We start from the raw sequence: 18,098 nt of genomic DNA, 5'->3' as shown, positions 1-18,098 counted from the left end.
GATTTTCCAGCATCTGCAGTTCCTTCTTAAACACAAGAATCTATCTATCTCTGCCTTAAATATATCCACTGACTTTGTCTCCACAGCCGTCTGTGGCAAAGAATTCCACAGATTTACCACTTTCTGATTAAAGAAATTCCTCCTCATCTCCTTCCTAAAAGAACGTCCTTTAAATCTGAGGCTGTGACCTGAACAGTTTGACTTCTGCAACACGACTCCATCCCCAGCGTTTGTCTTGAGCATTAACATCAGATGCTGACGATCGGAAAACAAAACATCAAGTGCTGGAAATACTCTGCAGGTCAGAGTTAATGTTTCAGGTCAATGGCCTGAAATTCAGAGACCCCCCACCTCCCTTCCTCCTTTACAATAATCCTGAAAGCCTTTCTCTCTATCTCTCCCCATATCACTCCATGATTTGATATCACATCTGATTTGCTTGTACTCTGTCTTGACTCAATACACCATTAGGTACAAATTGGGTGAATTACAAATTTGAGTTTGACAGGAATAAACCCAAAATAACTTGCATTCGACTGTAGTGATTTGAAATTATTTGGTTTTCAAAGGAACGTTACAGGAAAAAAAAAATTGTAGTTTAGTGCAGCAGAGAGGATTAGTTGAGGCGCTGGAGACAGCAGCTGAGTGTGAGAACCTCCACATGCCAGTCCTGTTCTTGCTAATTAAATCTCAGAGATGCAGAGTTCAAATATTTGCTCAATAAATTAAGAGGCTGATGAAATTGTAAGTGACTGATACAGTGGATCTATTATTGTGCACTTTTGAACTGTTTTTGCCAAAGGCTCTGGATGCTTTCAATAGAGAGCTAGATAGGGCTCTTAAAAATAGCGGAGTCAGGGGATATGGGGGGAAGGCAGGAACGGGGTACTGATTGGGGATGATCAGCCATGATCACATCGAATGACGGTGCTGGCTCGAAGGGCCGAATGGCCTACTCCTGCCCCTATTGTCTATTGTCTAGTTCGAATGGAGGTCCTGCAGAACGACAGCAAGACAACGACAGACACCCGGGTTCGACCACGACTACAGGGTGCTGACTGTACGGAGTTTGCATGCTCTCATTGTGAGCAAGCTTTAGTTTAGTTTAGAGATACAGCGCGGAAACAGGCCCTTCGGCCCACCGAGTCCACGCCGACCAGCGATCCCCGCACAGTAAGACTATCCTACAGTAGGGACAATTTTTTTACATTTATACCAATCCAATTAACCTACAAACCTGTACGTCTTTGGAGTGTGGGAGGAAACCAAACTTCTCAGAGAAAACCCATGCAGATCACGGGGAGAACGTACAAACTCAAAACGGAAAAGGAACGGGCTGCTGATTGGGGATGATCAGCCATGATCACATTAAATGGCGGTTAAAATTGAAGCTGTACAATAACTGTATAATTTTATAAGCCGTTGGTTCTATTTTTGTACATTTGCTTCTAATAAATAAAAGTATCTTTTAAAAAATGGCGGTGCTGGCTAGAAGGGCCTGCTCCTGCACCCATTGTCTATAGACCCGTAGCCAGGATCGAACCCGGGTCTCTGGCGCTGTGAGGCAGCAACTCGACCGCTGCACCACCATGTTCTCCTTGCAGCTCTAGTTTCATCAAAAAAAAACATTCAGATTCAGATTCAATTTTAACTGTCATTGTCAGTGTACAGTACAGAGACAACGAAATTCACAAAGTGCTGGAGTAAGTCAGCGGGTCAGGTAAGATCTCTGGTGAACATGAATGACTCGGCTCCATAGATGTTGCTGCACCCGCTGAGTTTCTCCAGCAATTTTGTGTACCTTTGATCTTCCAGCATCTGCAGTTCCTTCTTGAACACATGAATGGCTAGATGACGTCTTGGGTTGGGACCTTTCTTCAGACTGATTGTGGTTGATGGAGTCCTGGGGAGGAGAAAGCTGGAAGAGAGGTGTGGGGGGGGCGGGAGAAACTCTAGCGAGTGATAGACGGATACAGTGGTAACGTTGCTGCCTTACAGCGCCAGAGACCCGGGTTCGACCCGGACTACAGGGTGCTGACTGTACGGAGTTTGCATGCTCTCATTGTGACCGCGTAGGTTTTCTCTGGGGGCTCCTTTCCTCCCGCACCCCAAAGGCGTACAGGTTTTAAGGTTTTCAAGAAGGAACTGCAGATGCTGGAAGATCGAAGGTACACAAAATTGCTGGAGAAACTCAGCGGGTGCAGCAGCATCTATGGAGCAAAGAAAATTCTTCGCTCCATAGATGCTGCTGCACCCGCTGAGTTTCTCCAGCAATTTTGAGTACCTCAGGTTTTAAGGTTAATTGGCTTCTGTAAATAAATTTGGACTCAGTGGGGCGAGGAGCCAGTTTCCATGCCGTATCTCTAATGCGCCGACCCAAATCGTCAAAATACATGTTTAAGAAATAACTGCAGATGCTGGAAAATCAAAGGTAGACAAAAATGCTGGAGAAACTCAGCGGGTGAGGCAGCATCTATGGAGCGAAGGAAATAGGCAACGTTTCGTCCCGAAACGTTGCCTATTTCCTTCGCTCCATAGATGCAGCCTCACCCGCTGAGTTTCTCCAGCATTTTTGTCTAACGTCAAAATACATGTTCTCCAGAGATTACATTGGTCTCCAAACTGAGGAAGGACATTATTGCCATAGAGGGAGTGCAGAGAAGGTTCACCAGACTGATTCCTGGGATGTCAGGACTGTCTTATGAAGAAAGGCTGGATAGACTTGGTTTATACTCTCTAGAATTTAGGAGATTGAGAGGGGATCTTATAGAAACTTACAAAATTCTTAAGGGGTTGGACAGGCTAGAGGCAGGAAGATTGCTCCCGATGTTGGGGAAGTCCAGGACAAGGGGTCACAGCTTAAGGATAAAGGGGAAATCCTTTAAAACCAAGATGAGAAGAACTTTATTCACACAGAGAGCGGTGAATCTCTGGAACTCTCTGCCACAGAGGGTAGTCGAGTCCAGTTCCTTGGCTATATTTAAGAGGGAGTTAGATGTGGCCCTTGTGGCTAAGGGGATCAGAGGGTATGGAGAGAAGGCAGGTACGGGATACTGAGTTGGATGATCAGCCATGATCATATTGAATGGCGGTGCAGGCTCGAAGGGCCGAATGGCCTACTCCTGCACCTAATTTCTATGTTTTTATTCCACCTGATCCACTGAGTTACTCCATCCAGCACAGCCTCCTTGTCTCATTTCAGTGGTGTCAGGCGCCCTCTACTGCCCAAACTCAACAAGAAACCATACACCAACCACATTACCAGCTGAAGATAGATACAAGCTGCTGGAGTAACTCAGCGAGACAGGCAGCATCTCCGGAGAGAAGGAATGGGTGTCGTTTCAGGTCGAGACCCTTCTTCAGACTGAACGCCAAGGGAAAGCAGGGTGCCACAGGAGCGTTTTTGAAAGTGGGGGAGGGGGGGGCTGAGCAATAACTGATCATTGGTCTTGGGGGTACCAGGTGAAGGGTGTCAGAGGGGGGACTTTTTGAAATTTGATGTATTAAAATCATGTTTTAGCGCATTGTGGAAGAACTCTCCTCCCACTCGGGCCAGAGCCAATCAGTGCTTTCTCCTGCTTCTCTTTGTTGCTGTTGCTTCAAAATCCACAGGAGCTCTGAGTTTCTGTTTCAATGTTTCTATGATAACTAGGTTTTTTCTTTGAAGTATTTTTAAGATAATGTAGGGCCTACATGAGAGTTAGGAGCAGGTGATTATTATTTTTGTTATTGCTTGACCTCCCAAAACTGGGGGGGGATAATAATACAGGCCATCCCCCGCCTCAAAAAGTGGGGGGGGATATATCCCCCATTCCCCCCCCCCCCTCGATCAACAGCAGCGCCTTCCATGGTACAGAAAATTTGGCCAAAAAAAACTTTTCAATGTAATGAACAAGCTATGAGCTCTGAACTGCAAAAGACTATATTATTATTTGTTATTTGCACTGTATTTGTTATTTATTCAACTTTTTCTTTTCCCGTTATATACAATGTTTACATATTCTGTTGTGCTGCAGCAAGTAAGAATTTCATTGTTCCGTCTGGGACATATAATACAATAAAACACTCGTGTCTATAATTTCAAGTGGTATTTTTTTTTGTTTGTAGTTGGAAAAAGAGACAAGAAATAACCATAACATTTCCTGATATTGCAAAGTCGTATAAATTATGTTTTGCTCGGAGAAAAAAAAAAAGATTTTGAAAGTATGCATTCTCCTTTTGACGTATATTTCATTTTGATTTGAATGTAAAATCATCAAACCATTACATTAATAAAGGGGATATATGTTTGTGGAAACATAATTTTTTTTTTTTTAAAGTAAGACTTTCAAAAAATCTAAAATGCATTAGAAATATACATTTCGATGCACTCAGCCTCTTGCCCAGAGTAGGTGAATCGAGGACCAGAAGACAGATGTAAGGTGAAGGGGAAAAGATGTCATAGGAATCTGAAGGGTAACTTTTTCAACACACAGGGTGGTAGGTGTGTGGAACATGCTGCCAGAGGAGGTGGTTGAGGCTGGGACTATCCCAACATTTAAGAAACAGTTAGACTGATACATGGCTAGGACAGGTTTGGAGGGATATGGACCAAAGCAGGTAGTGTAGCTGGGACATGTTGGCGGGGTGTGGGCAAGTTGGGCCGAAGGGCCTGTTTTCACACTGTATCGCTATGACTACATTATAGACATTTGCTTTAAGAGGGCATCGATAACTTTATACCTCTATACTTCCACCATGCATGAATGCTTCAAATTCAAGTCGTCGAGTTTTATTGCCTTGTACTCAAGCATAGAAACATAGAAAATAGGTGCAGGAATAGGCCATTCAGCCCTTTGAACCAGCACTGCCATTCAATATGATCATGGCTGTTCATCTAAAATCAGTATCCCTTGATTTCACTAGCCCCAAGAGCTAAATGTAACTATCTCTTGAAAACATCCAGTGAATTGGGCCCTACTGCCTTCTGTGGCAGAGAATTTCACAGATTCACAACTCTCTGGGTGAAGAAAATTTGTCCTCATCCCAGTCCTAAATGGCCCACCCGTTATTCTTAAACTATCCTGTTTGCAGCTCCCCTCCCCAGATTCCATGGCCCATGGAAAGGGAAACAAGAGATATAGAAAATTATGCAGAGAGATAGAGAACAAACAAATTTAAAATATGCAAAAAAGTAACAATGATAAAGGAAATAGCATTGTTATCTTTGCTAGGTTTTAAAATAACTGTGGTCGAGGAAGAAACGGAGGGCTTTAAGACATTCCTGGTGGGGGATGGAGGTGTAGAGCATGGGGCCCCCACCCCTCACGGCAGTTCCCAGAGTGGAAAATAAAAATGTGAAAAGGAAATAAAAGCCCCAGGTTATATAGTGTTGAAATCGCAAGGCTCTCAAATCAGGACAGTGCACAATGCTGTGACAAAATAGTTTCAAAGCTTTATTGCAGTTAAAACATTTGTACCAAACTGACCGGAGATAGTTATTTTTAAAATAGCAATTTTACATTTAAGAATTCAAGCTGAGGAGGTCCCTCCATCAGTATTTCATCAGAAAGAATAATTATAGTCCAATTTAAAACAAAAAGGCATCTCAAACCATAAACAGACATTTCAAACAGCGCGTTCCGATTCCTAACTTGTCTACACATACAGCAATAATGAATAAGATGGGAGTGGAACCAGAGTTATTCCTTGGGAGTGTAACCAGAGTTACACCTGCCACAACAGCAGGAACTTCCTTCCCTGGGAGCTGGGAAAGATGCTCCAGGCTCCCACAAGCAGATCCTGCTGGAAACATTCTGTGTGCAAATGACTAGCGAGAACAGGATCAGGTTAGACTGCACTTCCCTTCCTAGCTAAATGGACTGGCAGCTATCCTAGAGGAAACTGGGGTCCCTTTGGGTATGCAACTGATCGCGACTAAAAACCTGAGGTTGTGTTTAAACACATTGCCTGGCATCAAATGGAGAGAAATATTACAAAGTCACCATAATTCAACTTTGGGATCCCACTGTGGAGAAACATAACTTTGCAGTGACCATCCAAAAAGGTTCCTTCATTCAAGTTGGACAATTGATAAATATTGCCTACAAGGTGGAATAGAAAGCTGTAAAAAAGACACTTCAATTGAATGATTTTTCTTTTAATATAAAGGAGACTCAAGCATTCAGTTAAAAAAATGAACGGATTTAACCAAACACACATAAAGAGAGTTAACCAGCATGAAGGTCAGGCCTGCTGAGATACTCCAGCACTTTGCCTTTTATTTAAAAAAGTTAAGGCTTTAGTTCCAATTACAATGCAAAATGCATGATCAAATACAGTGGTATCTTATTGCTAGTCTTTGGCTTTTCAATAGTAGTAATTACAAGAGTAAAACAAAGCAACACTTCTACTTCATAAGGGGCAGATATGGATGTGTTATAAAAGATATGACAAGGTGGGAGAAGGGAGGGGGATGATACAGGTGGCTTGCATGAAGAATTTCAACCTCAAGCAGTTTACAATTACAATCACATCAATGAGATTAAAGGCTTTGAAATCATCTGCTGACTGTGTTTGTGAGACATCTGTGGACCTCCAGAAAGTGAAGAGATTAAAATATATTTTACTCTGCAAACCACACAGAGACAATACCCATCCCCCAATGGTCCACATGCTCGATATCGTCCACGATCACACCCCAATGTAAACACACCACATTTAACATCCCAGACTAAGCTGGAAATACATCAAAACATTGACAGAACACAAAGATTACTCCGTATTCAGCACATGCATCCTCTTACAAAAAGGCATTCCAAATACATAATACAAAGCAATTACTTCAAAAGGGAGGATTCCAGCAGGTTTGGGGAGGTTTTAAAATATCGAAAAAGATAACCACCATGGATTTATTTTTTAATTTTGTCTTGGACCAAATCCCTTTGGACCAAGTACTTGCATAGGACAAGAGTTCATCAGAAGGCACAAGAGGGTTGAGGAAACACCTGCGATAAAGGATTTCTAGATTGAAAAAAGGTCACGGTCCTTAAAGTTCCAAAGAAAATATTATGCAAGTACAGCATCATAAGCATCCCAAACTAAAGAATGGATTCAGACGACGTCCCATTGCTCTTTCGGCAAGGACAAAACGCCTCAGAATCCCTTTAACTTTCAGCATTGCCCCAGGTTACATTGAAAGGTCAATCTCAAGTTTGATTCACCAAGAGAATGCCTGCAGACAGTTCAATCATTCTGATGAATGAACCGTCTTATTGTCTATCCTTCAGATATTGATCAACCTGCCATGTCCAAAAGCTGGGATGCCAAGTTGACACATCTTGTATTTGGTGTTGTTCATTAACTGTACAGATCTGTGCAGGTGTAACATTTTAACATTGCTTACGGTCATTAGTTTGCATGGGTTGGTGACGTCATGGAAGATGGCAACAAATGGATCGTGCAGTTACTTTAGTTTAGTTTAGAGATACAGCGCGGAAACAGACCTTTCGGCCCACCGAGTCCACGCCGATCAGCAGATCCCCGCACACCAACACTATCCTACACACACTAGGGACAATTTACATTTACACCAAGCCAATTAACCTACAAACCTGTACATCTTTGGAGTGTGGGAGGAAACCAAAGATCTCGGAGAAAGCCCACACAATCACAGGGAGAACGTACAAATAGACAGCACCCATAGTCGGGATGGAACCCAGGTCTCCAGCTCTGTCAGCTTTGTAAGGCAGTAACTCCACCTCTGCGACACCATGCCGCCCTTTTTTTGCTTATATTTTACAGTTCATAAAAAAACACCAGTGGACTTTATACACACAATCTACTGGCATCCTGATCAATATTATGCTTTTCTTTTTTTAATAATCATTGCATGCAGCAAAAAACAATATTGCAGCTTTCCATTTAATGGAATACCTAATATTAATTTACAGTGTAACCATCAACACTGCCTCACCAGTCCTGCATTATTATCTCTAAACCCAAATTTGCTCCTAGCCCCTTACTGTTGAACAAATCCCATTTCCTGAACATTGAAAAGAGACAGTGAGTGGGGAAAAAAAGCTTTAGGTACAAGTTTACACCAGTGTTGCCCTCCATGCAGGCTCTACTTTCATTCAAGCAAGCCCAAGTGAGGTAGTAATAGTGAAAAAAACCTTCATAAGTTGTTAAATATTAATGGTTGCAATTTTTTGGGGATTCAAAGGGTTAAGCTCCATGGGTTAAGAAAAGCAATGGTTCAAAAACGATCCAATGGCATCAGAGGTTTGTCTGAATGTTATTTCATTCCATTATTCCTTCGAATCAAAAGATGGAAACTTAATTAAACAAAGACGTTATAAAAGGTCACAACTAGGTAAGTGAATTGCAAAAGCCAACAAGTCTACAGATAAATGAAAGGCCAGTGGAGATTGCAGCATAGCACCTTAAACAAACAAACATCCAATATATTTGACTGACTTGGTCTCAATTACCAGTATTGGTAAGCAGGAACATTTAAACCCTGATGCATTATTAAATTATATAAAATCCTCTCTTCCAAAAATCAAAGCGCTTCATTTCTTGAATACATCATCTCCAAACTGCAGTATAGTTAACAGGTTTCAGTAGAATTTAAAACATGGTATCCGATTGTGACTACTTGACTTGGAACAACCCAGGTTTACAAAACTTACAACAAGCAGCATTGAGAGGGCACTGTAAAGTGTCGATCTCTGCTGCGATGGGACCACGGAGACGTCTACCGCCCGTCACCGATATTCATCCATCAAATGATACAAGTAAAAGGTGGTTGACGTGCAAACTGAATCAGAACAAACATAATTTAATCACTACATTTTGTAATCTGACAACATGGGTCAATATTATTTCTAGGATCTAAAATATTCTTGCAAAGCTTCATCAGGAATATTATTGCTGGAGTTTGAATTTCTAGCGCCAACTGTTTATAGAGTGCAGACAAAGCTCTCTAGTTAGTTCCAATAATCAATTCCTAACTTTCCAATAGAACAGTAGGCCATTCCCCCAAACATTAGTCGCATTTGGGATTAAATTAGTGCTGCCGAGGAATCAAAGAATGAATATACAACTGATTTGTTCTGACTCCCACACGATTGTGGATTCACAACTAGCCGTGTGCTCGGTTGAAAACAAAATTAAGTCAAAATAACTGATTTTGCCCAAGGTGGGCAAGGAACGACCTTTTGTGGAAAAGGTCCAGGTTTTATGACTGGACACACATGTAGCTCTGTGCTGGCATGAGTTGAAAACTCATTCAAAGATCATGTTCCTGGCACTTATTCAGAGGTTATCAGGTGGAAGAATGAACTGGCGATGCCTCTACAAACAATATACTTCCGTTTGCTTTCAAGCCAACTTCCCCGACTTCCCTGGTTACTGCAGAATCACACATTTCAAGTTTTCAAAAATACCAGCTGCCAGAGGGTGCAAAACCTGGTAGTAAAATATAAAAAGTGTTTTACCAAGAGAAAAAGGAGCTATGCAGAGGGGAAGAGCAACACAATATTACTGCTCACAGTCAAACATCAGGTTATTTGCTAATTGTGTAGATTCGAAATGCATTATTTTTCTTTAAGCAAAAGCACATTTGGATTAGTCTGTCTGTTTTCCTGAGTTCCCCAAGAAGTTAATCTCTTCAGATGAGGATTTTTCTGATCCTGTAGTCAACAAGATCTTTTCCTATGGTGTTCTCAATCACCTCCCTTCATGTTTAAGTGCAAATCAGTGGTAGTTTTTGGGCGACCTAGGCTGTGTTTCACAAAAATAGGCTCAATAAATTATAAAAATTAATTCTCGAATAAGAATTAGAAAAGTCTATAATATAATCCCTCAACCAAAAAGCCAAAGAAATGCTTTGCATTAGGATTTCAAGCCAGTCTTAGAATTAACGTTAGCATTTTACATAAGGCGGTCCCTTTTTTAGATTTCCCTTGTTAAATGGACCCTGGTCCATCTGTGCCAATTTAGTTCCAAGTTTGATAGACCACTGTCTCTCACTACAGCAGGCATCTTGCGTCCATGTCGGGGACAGTTAGCAAGAACGGAGCTAGACCATTTCACCAACTTGTCCTGAATTCAAAGTCAAGAATTCATCAGTGCCAAGAATGGCGACGGTCAGCCCAGCACAGGCCTATTCAAGAGGATGTCGTCCCGAGAGAGGGGGGGGGGGGGGGGGGGGGGGGGGGGGGGGGGGAGAGAAAACAATACCCGTTGATTCGCTTCAGAATCTCACCCTTAAATTGAGAGTTTATCCAGATTCAACTTCAGCATATACAGATTATCCATTATAGGTTTCAAAACAGATCCAAGGATGCAGATGTAATTATGTCATGCAGTAGAAAGGGTGTGTGTAAAGAAGGTTACAAAGAACACACCATCAACCCAAGATTGAAAAGGTTGACAAATTACGTCTGACCATTTCTAAAATGTTCTAGTAGATGTGCAAAGCTTGTGCTAAATGGTAAAATATCAAATGTAATCGGGCTAACCCTATAAATACCCCATTTTGCTTGTATTAACTAGTAGTATAAATTGAGAAAATTATATACTCTGCACTACTCCATCAAATAGCTCAAAGGACTAATGGGACAAAACTGATCCACGTTTATTTAATTCAAAGATAGGTTCAAAATGCCAGAGTAAATCAGCAGGACAGGCAGCATCGCTGGAGAGAAGGAATGGGTGGCTTTCGGTGCCGAGACCCTTCTTCTGTCTGTCCTGCCAAGTTACTCCAGCATTTTGCGTCTATCTCCTGTGTAAACCAGCATCTGCAGTTCCTTCCCACACATTAGCTTTAATTCAATGTCATTATAGCATGAATCAACAGGAGCACAAAGCAACTTCCACATGGATCAGCTCCACGCGGTTAGTGTTCCTTCCACATTAATTACTGCTGGTTAATGACCACCACCCGACAAACAGCAACTTAAGTTATCAATCTCAGTGATTACATTGCCGAGAGGAAGAGTGGAACAGGGAAGAGGGGAGAAAGATAGTCAGTGCATGTGTTAAACTTTGTAATCCAACTCTGCATTCGATTTTGTGTACATCTCATAGATAGCATCAATGGTCACCGTGAAATTGACTAAAAACTTTCTGATTTTTTCTATACATTCTTCTTCTTTAACGTCTCTGCCCTTGGACAGCGCTTTCAGAAAATCCGCTTTGTACGGCGCTACATACACTGCGGCCTGGAAAACAAAAATGTTAATTAAAACTGTTGTACCTGAAGACCACATTATCCCATCGCATAGAAGAGTTCACCACAGGAACAAGCCTTTTTTGGTCCATAATGCCCGTGCTCAACATGATGCCAAGACCAACTCATAACTGGTTGCACATAATCCATATCCATGCGTTTATAAATGCAACTATCATATCTGCCACCACCGCCACACTCATTCTCAACATTCGCCATCCTGTAACAAAACAGCTCGCATTTGATATCGCTCCACCTTGAAGGAAAAAGTTTGCCCTGATTAACCTGTGGAATTCTCTGCCTCAGAGGGCAGTGGAGGCCGGTTCTCTGGATGCTTTCAAGAGGGAGCTAGATAGGGCTCTTAAAAATAGCGGAGTCAAGGGATATGGGGAGAAGGCAGGAACGGGGTACTGATTGGGGACGATCAGCCATGATCAAATTGAATGGCGGTGCTGGCTCGAAGGGTCGAATGGCCTACTCCTGAACCTATTGTCTATTGTTTAACCTACCTATTTCTCCCACACATAGCCGCCTAGCACCCTGGGTCCTCAAGAGCTGCAAGAGTTTAAATGTGGCGGAGAAACCAACTATGTTAGATTACAAAAAGCAGTGAAGTTGGAAAGTCATGTCGCTTGGAAAATTGAGAATTTCAAAAAGCTCTGCATCGTGCTTGCAGGAGCTGATGTGCCCCGAGCCTTAGCTAGCCCGAAGTACAAGACAATAAGGTGATTCTGTTTACATAAACCACCAAATGACGGCATGAAGTTTGACTGAGGAGCAACACTGCGGAGTTGAAACAGAAGTGTGCAGGTGTACATTCATCTTCTAGTCCAAGGGGCCTGGAGAGCAAGTGCTCACTGCAGCAGAAGGTGCAGGTGAGAGGATGCCTCGCTCATTCGTAGTACTGTCAATTCAGAACAAATCCAAATCATAATTTTAGCTTTCTCTCTCAAGATACCATCGAGATTAAATGCCAGATTCACACCTTTGAAGTGCAGGAGGATTAGGGGTAATTTTATAAAGGTGTACAAGAACATGAGACGAAAAGGTTGGGGAAATGCAGAGTCTTTTACCCAGAGTAGAGGACTTTAGAAGCAGAGGACACAGGTTCAAGGCGAGAGGAGAAAGATTTAATAGGAACCCGAAGGAAACTTTTTATTTTCTACTTGCACAACGGGCGGTTGGTAGATGGAACGAGGTGGTACTAGATGCAGGTACCATCATAATGTTTAGAAAACACAATGACAGGTTTAGAAGGATATGGGCCAAATGCAGGCGGGAGGGACCAGTGTAGATGGGGGCATGTTGGTCAACATGGGCAAGTTGGGCTGAAGGGCCTTCTTCACACTGTGTGACTCCTTGATTCTAGGATCTAGTCCATGTTTTCATTGTGATAAAATGATAAATAGATGGGTAACGAGAGGATGTTCAAACTAGGCCCCACATTCACTACATTAACTAATACCTCTAATATCTCACTGACAAAGCTTATCCAATTCAAAAAAACATTCAATTTATTTTTATTACAACAGGATACAAGTCAAGACTGACATCGTCAAAGCAGAAGAACACACTCACATTAAAAATCTTCTGTACAAACCAGCCATGGTACCTCTTTAGAGTCAGTTCATATGCTTTTGTGGCGTTGACTCGAATGTGACTTGGATTTGCTTCATCACGTTCCCCATCGGCAATACTTTGCAGCATTACCTGAATGAATTTCAAACCCCTGCAAAAGTTGCAAAGAAAACAAAAACGTTTCAAATAGAAACTGACAGTGCTTTAAGGGGCCTGTCCAACTTGGCGATTTATAGCGGCGACGGCCAGCATCATATCAGTGTTGCCAAAAGATTTTGAACATTTCAAAATCCAGCGGCGACAAAAAACGTTGCGACACTTGAAAAAAAAAACCCACCGCGCCTCATATGTCATCACGCCGCGTCACCGCTGCATCACGCCGCAAATTTTTCGGTGACCTGATACGTCAGTCAATGATGCCGGCAGTCAATGAAAAAAAAAATTAAAATAAAAAAAATTAAAATAAAACATTTTTAAAAAATCGGCAAGTGGGACAGGCCCTTTATATTCACATTTTCTCAGTTTCAAAGACCGAATCATTTTTAATATGGCAAACCTAGGAATCACCGATTCTGCACATTTGTTCAACTCAATTTACACAAGGCAGAAACTGGGGAAGTTGTAGCCATTAATTTTAATCAATTCATTCCCAAAAGATTGTCAAGAGTTCAAGAGTTAGCGACGCAAGACTGATTAGTCGTTGATTCAGTGATAGGACTCACTACTTTGTGAGAAGCTGCACGTGAGGGACTCCAACACAATCTAGGCTGACATCTCAGTGCATTGTCACAGGTGCACTCTTTGGATGATATTTAACCTCTGCCCCATCCGTCGTCAAATTAATATGGAAGATTCACGAGACCCGAGTGTTAAGCCGTAAAAAACCACCAGCACAAAATTGATCAGAGGACGGCTTACCTTTTGCAGGACCGTTTTTAAACTATGTAACGTAGACAAGTTAAACTTCCAATGGCAATATTTCAAAAGTACATAATTGATGGCAACATTTTTTCTGTTGTCTAGAAATCGGCAGAGTGGCACAGTGGTAGCGTTGCTGCCTTTCAGCACCAGAGACCTGGGTTTGATCCCGACTGCGAGCGCCATCTGTACGGAGTTTGTTCATTCCCCCCGTGACTGCGTGGGTTTTCCCCGGGTGCTCTGGTCTCCTCCCACACTCCAAAGACGTACTGCAATTGTCTGCAGTGTGTACTAGTGTAATGTGGATCACTGGTCGGCGTGGACTCAGTGGGCCCAAGAGCCCGTATCACTAAACTAAGCTTAAACCACTCACGAAAGGCTATAGGCAAGTTCTACAGATGAGGTGAACCCATTTACAAGGTTTAAGAGACATTTCATCAGGTACATGGATATTAAAAGGTTGAGAGAGATATAGGCCAAAGGCAAGCAAGTGCGTGGAGCTCAGGTGCTCAGGAGTAGGTCATTCAGCCCTTTGAGCCAGCACTGCCATTCAATATTATCATGGCTGATCATCCTAAATCAGTACAACGTTCCTGCTTCTCCCCATATCCCTCGATTCCGTTAACCCCAAGAGCTATATCTAACTCCCTAGAAAACATCCAGTGAATTGGCTTCCACTGCCTTCTGTGGCAGAGAATTCCACAGATTCACAACTCTGGGTGAAAAGGTTTTTCCTCATCTCAGTCCTAAATGGCCTATCCCTTATTCTTAAACTGTGACCCCTGGTTCTGGACTACAACATCGGGAACAGTTTTCCTGCATATAGCCTATCATATCCCTTAAGAAATTTTCTGTGTTTCTGTAAGGTCCCTTCTCATCCTTCCAACTTAATTTATTTTTGTAAAACAAGGAATAGTCCGATTCTAACAGGAAAACCAGCCTTTTAACTTTTAAAAAAGTCATTGGTCAAGGAATAAAGTGTGTTGTAATTAAAGCCAAATTTAAATGCCATTCTTCCCAAATAGTATTTAAGAAGAAACTGCAGATGCTGGGAAATTGAAGGTACACAAAAATGCTGGAGAAACTCAGCAGGTGCAGCAGCATCTAGGAGCAAAGGAAATAGGCAACGTTTCGGCCCGAAACGTTGCCCATTTCCTTCACTCCTAGATACTGCTGCACCCGCTGAGTTTCTCCAGCATTTTTGTGTACCTTCCCAAATAGTCGTTTTTAGATGTTGATCCCTTTAAATCCTAATATTACACATCCTTTGTGGACATTGCAGGCATCAATTCAAGCATGGACATTATGGGCTGAAGGGCCTGTTCATGTGCTGTAACTATGTTCTATGAACATTTTAAATGACACAGTACTAAAAATAATCAAATTGACTGATAAACGCTGTTGAAGCACAAAACAGAGTTCAAAGAGAGCAGGCCGTAGAATGTACCGCAGTGACCACGGCAGCACAAGTAACCGTCATTCACACAAATTGACCTAGAATAGTTCCAACGTCAGGCTTATTAAGGGAAACCTCAGCACTTGATCCATTACAACTCCTCATGGAAAACTACAAAAGACCAGGTTCTCATCCATATTCAACAATATGCTGCCCACTCCTGCTCGCCAGCCTCTTCCCTTATCCCTGCTGTTCATCACTTATAATTTCAAGGTTCGTTATGTGGTTGATTCTGTGACTAATGGGTTGGAAAATGAGATGTGCACTCTTTAAACAAAAGTGCGCACAGATGGCAAAAGCACCCATTTACAAAGTGAAAGTCACTTCCATTAATTTCAATTCCTGTAATTACAACCGGGAAAACTACATTTTGCTCAAGGCTAGAGGAAGCTTGCATTAAAGTATCTATCTCGGTTCATGATTTTATAATGGGGCTTATTTTAGACATTAAAGAGATATAACTGAGACAGACACAAAGTGCTGGAGTAACTCACTTTCTAAAGGATGAATCTCAGTTGGGTTATGTTGAAATATCTTCAGGCCAATGCTGAATGGAATCGGATTTTCATGTTAGTTGCTTGTGGCAACACTTTTCAGCATTCATTCCCTTTCTTTAAAACTATAATCCAGAGAAGTTATTTTAAGATAGACACAAAATGCTGGAGTAACTCAGGCAGGCAGCTTCTTCGGAGAAGAAGGACAGGTGACATTTTGGGTCGGACAGAGAACTGAGATGTTAAATTTGAGAATGCATTATGAATGGCTGCCAAGTATTTAAACGTCAAACAAATACTTATGGTTTCTCCAAGGGTTGGCCAGTACCTCAGAAGAGTGCTCACTTGCAGATCTGAGGTACACAGAATCAGGTAAAGAGGTGTTGCATTCCCAAATCAAACATGAATAAATGGCACTTCTGAAGATGGCACCCAAATCTTTGTATTCTAGTGCAATCTGCTTGAGAAAAAAGTCATGGAGAGACCTAAACAAAAAAGGGGGGAGGGGGGGGGGGCGGAATATAGCGACACAAGTTATGCAGCTTACCTTTTTAGCCACATAAGTGCCAAGGTAGCTCCGACCTTTGGCCACTCTGAGCCATACATCTCCTTTTCTCCATCAAGAATGAGTTGCAATGTCTTGAATTTTGTGGGGTTTGTGTCATATACCGCCTTAATTTTCTATTAAGTGGGGGGGAAAAAAAACAATGACTTGAGCTTTCAGAAGAATCCAAATTCAAAACTCAAAGGTGGTACATTTCTTTATTGACCAAGTAGCACTTATGTTGAAGTACAGGTCCACCACCGATATCCCAGTACCCATGGAACCCGAAGCTTTCGGGATTATCAGTTCTGCACGCGGGTGGGGGGGGGGGGGGGGGGGGGGGGGAAGAAAAAGAGAAAAAACAAACAGCGGTGGACCCGTCGTAAATCTACAATGCAGAACGGCCATTGTTGCTACAAGTGCACAACCTTTTATCCGAAGTTCCAAATAACGAAAACCTCCGAATAGCGACATTTTTTCAGTCCTTGAAGAATGGTCCTTGAAAACGTTCACCGAGGGCGGCCCGCAGAGGTGACAGCGGAACCTCCGGTCGGTCCTCGAAGAAAGGGGAACTAAATCCCCATTCATAAAAGAGAAGGTGAGGGTATATTGCGCGGGAGGGTTAATAATTGACAATCTGCTGCTGCCTGCCCGCTGAGTTAAAAAAGTTCCCACGGTAGACACGATACACAGTGTATCGTGAGTCTTGCATGAGAACTTTTTAACTCAGCGTGCAGGCAGCAGCAAATTGTCGCTCCCTTCAGTTTCACCCCACCTACACCCCTCTGCTTCCCAGCCATGTGTGTGACCCCTTCCCTCCCCTCTCCAGCTCCCCGCCCATTGCACCGGCGCGGGGGTTTTGCACTGTCTTCACATCGGAGCTAGTGCCAGTCACCGGAGACGTCAGGACCAACGGGACACCGGCCCCCAGGCCCACTGCAAGCACGGAGATCCCAGAGACCCACAGCCAGCAGCAGCCCAGCCCCGTTCCAATTCCAGAGGAACACGCTCCCCGTAGGGACCGAAGCTGATGGTGTGCAAGGTGCGTCTTGGTCTTGAGGTTGCGGATGAGGGGGCGCAGCTCGGGCTGTGACGTCTCCGGCCACCCCCTGTACAGGAGCTGAGACTGGGAACTGTGGGGTTGTTTGCAGTTGCAGAGGGAGGGGGCAAGGGCGGTACAGTTCCCAGTCTCAGCTCCATTCCAGGGGGGTGACCGGAGACGTCAGGACCAACGGGACACCGACTGCAAGCACGGAGATCCCATAGACTCACAGCCAGCAGCAACTCTAGCCCAGCCCCGCTCCAACTCCAGAGGAACCCGGGTTGCGGATGAGGGGGCGCAGCTCGGGCTGTGGGCGAACTGCCACTTGTCGCTGTAGCGGCGCATCGGGGAGCGGGTTCCTGTTGGTCCTGACGTCTCCGGCCACCCCCCTGGACAGGAGCTGAGAGACGTCAGGACCACCAGAAGCCGCTCCCCGATGCGCCGCTACAGCGACAAGTGGCAGTTCGCCCACAACCCGAGCTGCGCCCCCTCATTGGGACACCGACCCCCAGGCCCACTGCAAGCACGGAGATCCCAGAGACTCACAGCCAGCAACAACTCTAACCCAGCCCCGCTCCAACTCCAGAGGAACCCGGGTTGCGGATGAGGGGGCGCAGCTCGGGCTGTGGGCGAACTGCCACTTGTCGCCGTGGCGGCCCATCGGGGAGCGGATTCCTCTGGAGTTGGAGGGACAGGGAGACACAGCGGCTTTTGAGAATGGTGGGCAATCACTTCCAAAGTTCTGCCCACACAGTCAGTACACCTCTCCTACACTTGTCTCCCGCACTAAGATTATCTCGCAGAGAATGATCCCAGCCTAACCCTCCCTATTCTCTCCTATTCTGCAAGAA

General features: G+C 43.6%; 1 protein-coding gene across 1 annotated transcript in view; it reads right to left on the bottom strand.

The window, feature by feature from the left end:
* Positions 1-5,413: 5,413 nt before the first annotated feature.
* Positions 5,414-18,098, bottom strand: part of gltpa (glycolipid transfer protein a) — a 36,222-nt gene continuing 23,537 nt past the window's right edge. Inside the window, exons 3-5 of the mRNA XM_055655362.1 lie at positions 16,209-16,342; positions 12,794-12,944; positions 5,414-11,207 (exon numbers count right to left, since the gene is read on the bottom strand). Coding sequence (XP_055511337.1) covers positions 11,025-11,207; positions 12,794-12,944; positions 16,209-16,342 — 468 coding nt within the window. The 3' untranslated portion in view covers positions 5,414-11,024. The remainder of the gene's footprint in view (positions 11,208-12,793; positions 12,945-16,208; positions 16,343-18,098) is intronic.

Source organism: Leucoraja erinacea, chromosome 25 (assembly GCF_028641065.1).
Source record: "Leucoraja erinacea ecotype New England chromosome 25, Leri_hhj_1, whole genome shotgun sequence".
NCBI lineage: Eukaryota > Metazoa > Chordata > Chondrichthyes > Rajiformes > Rajidae > Leucoraja > Leucoraja erinaceus.
This window is presented reverse-complemented; position numbering and strand designations above follow the sequence as displayed.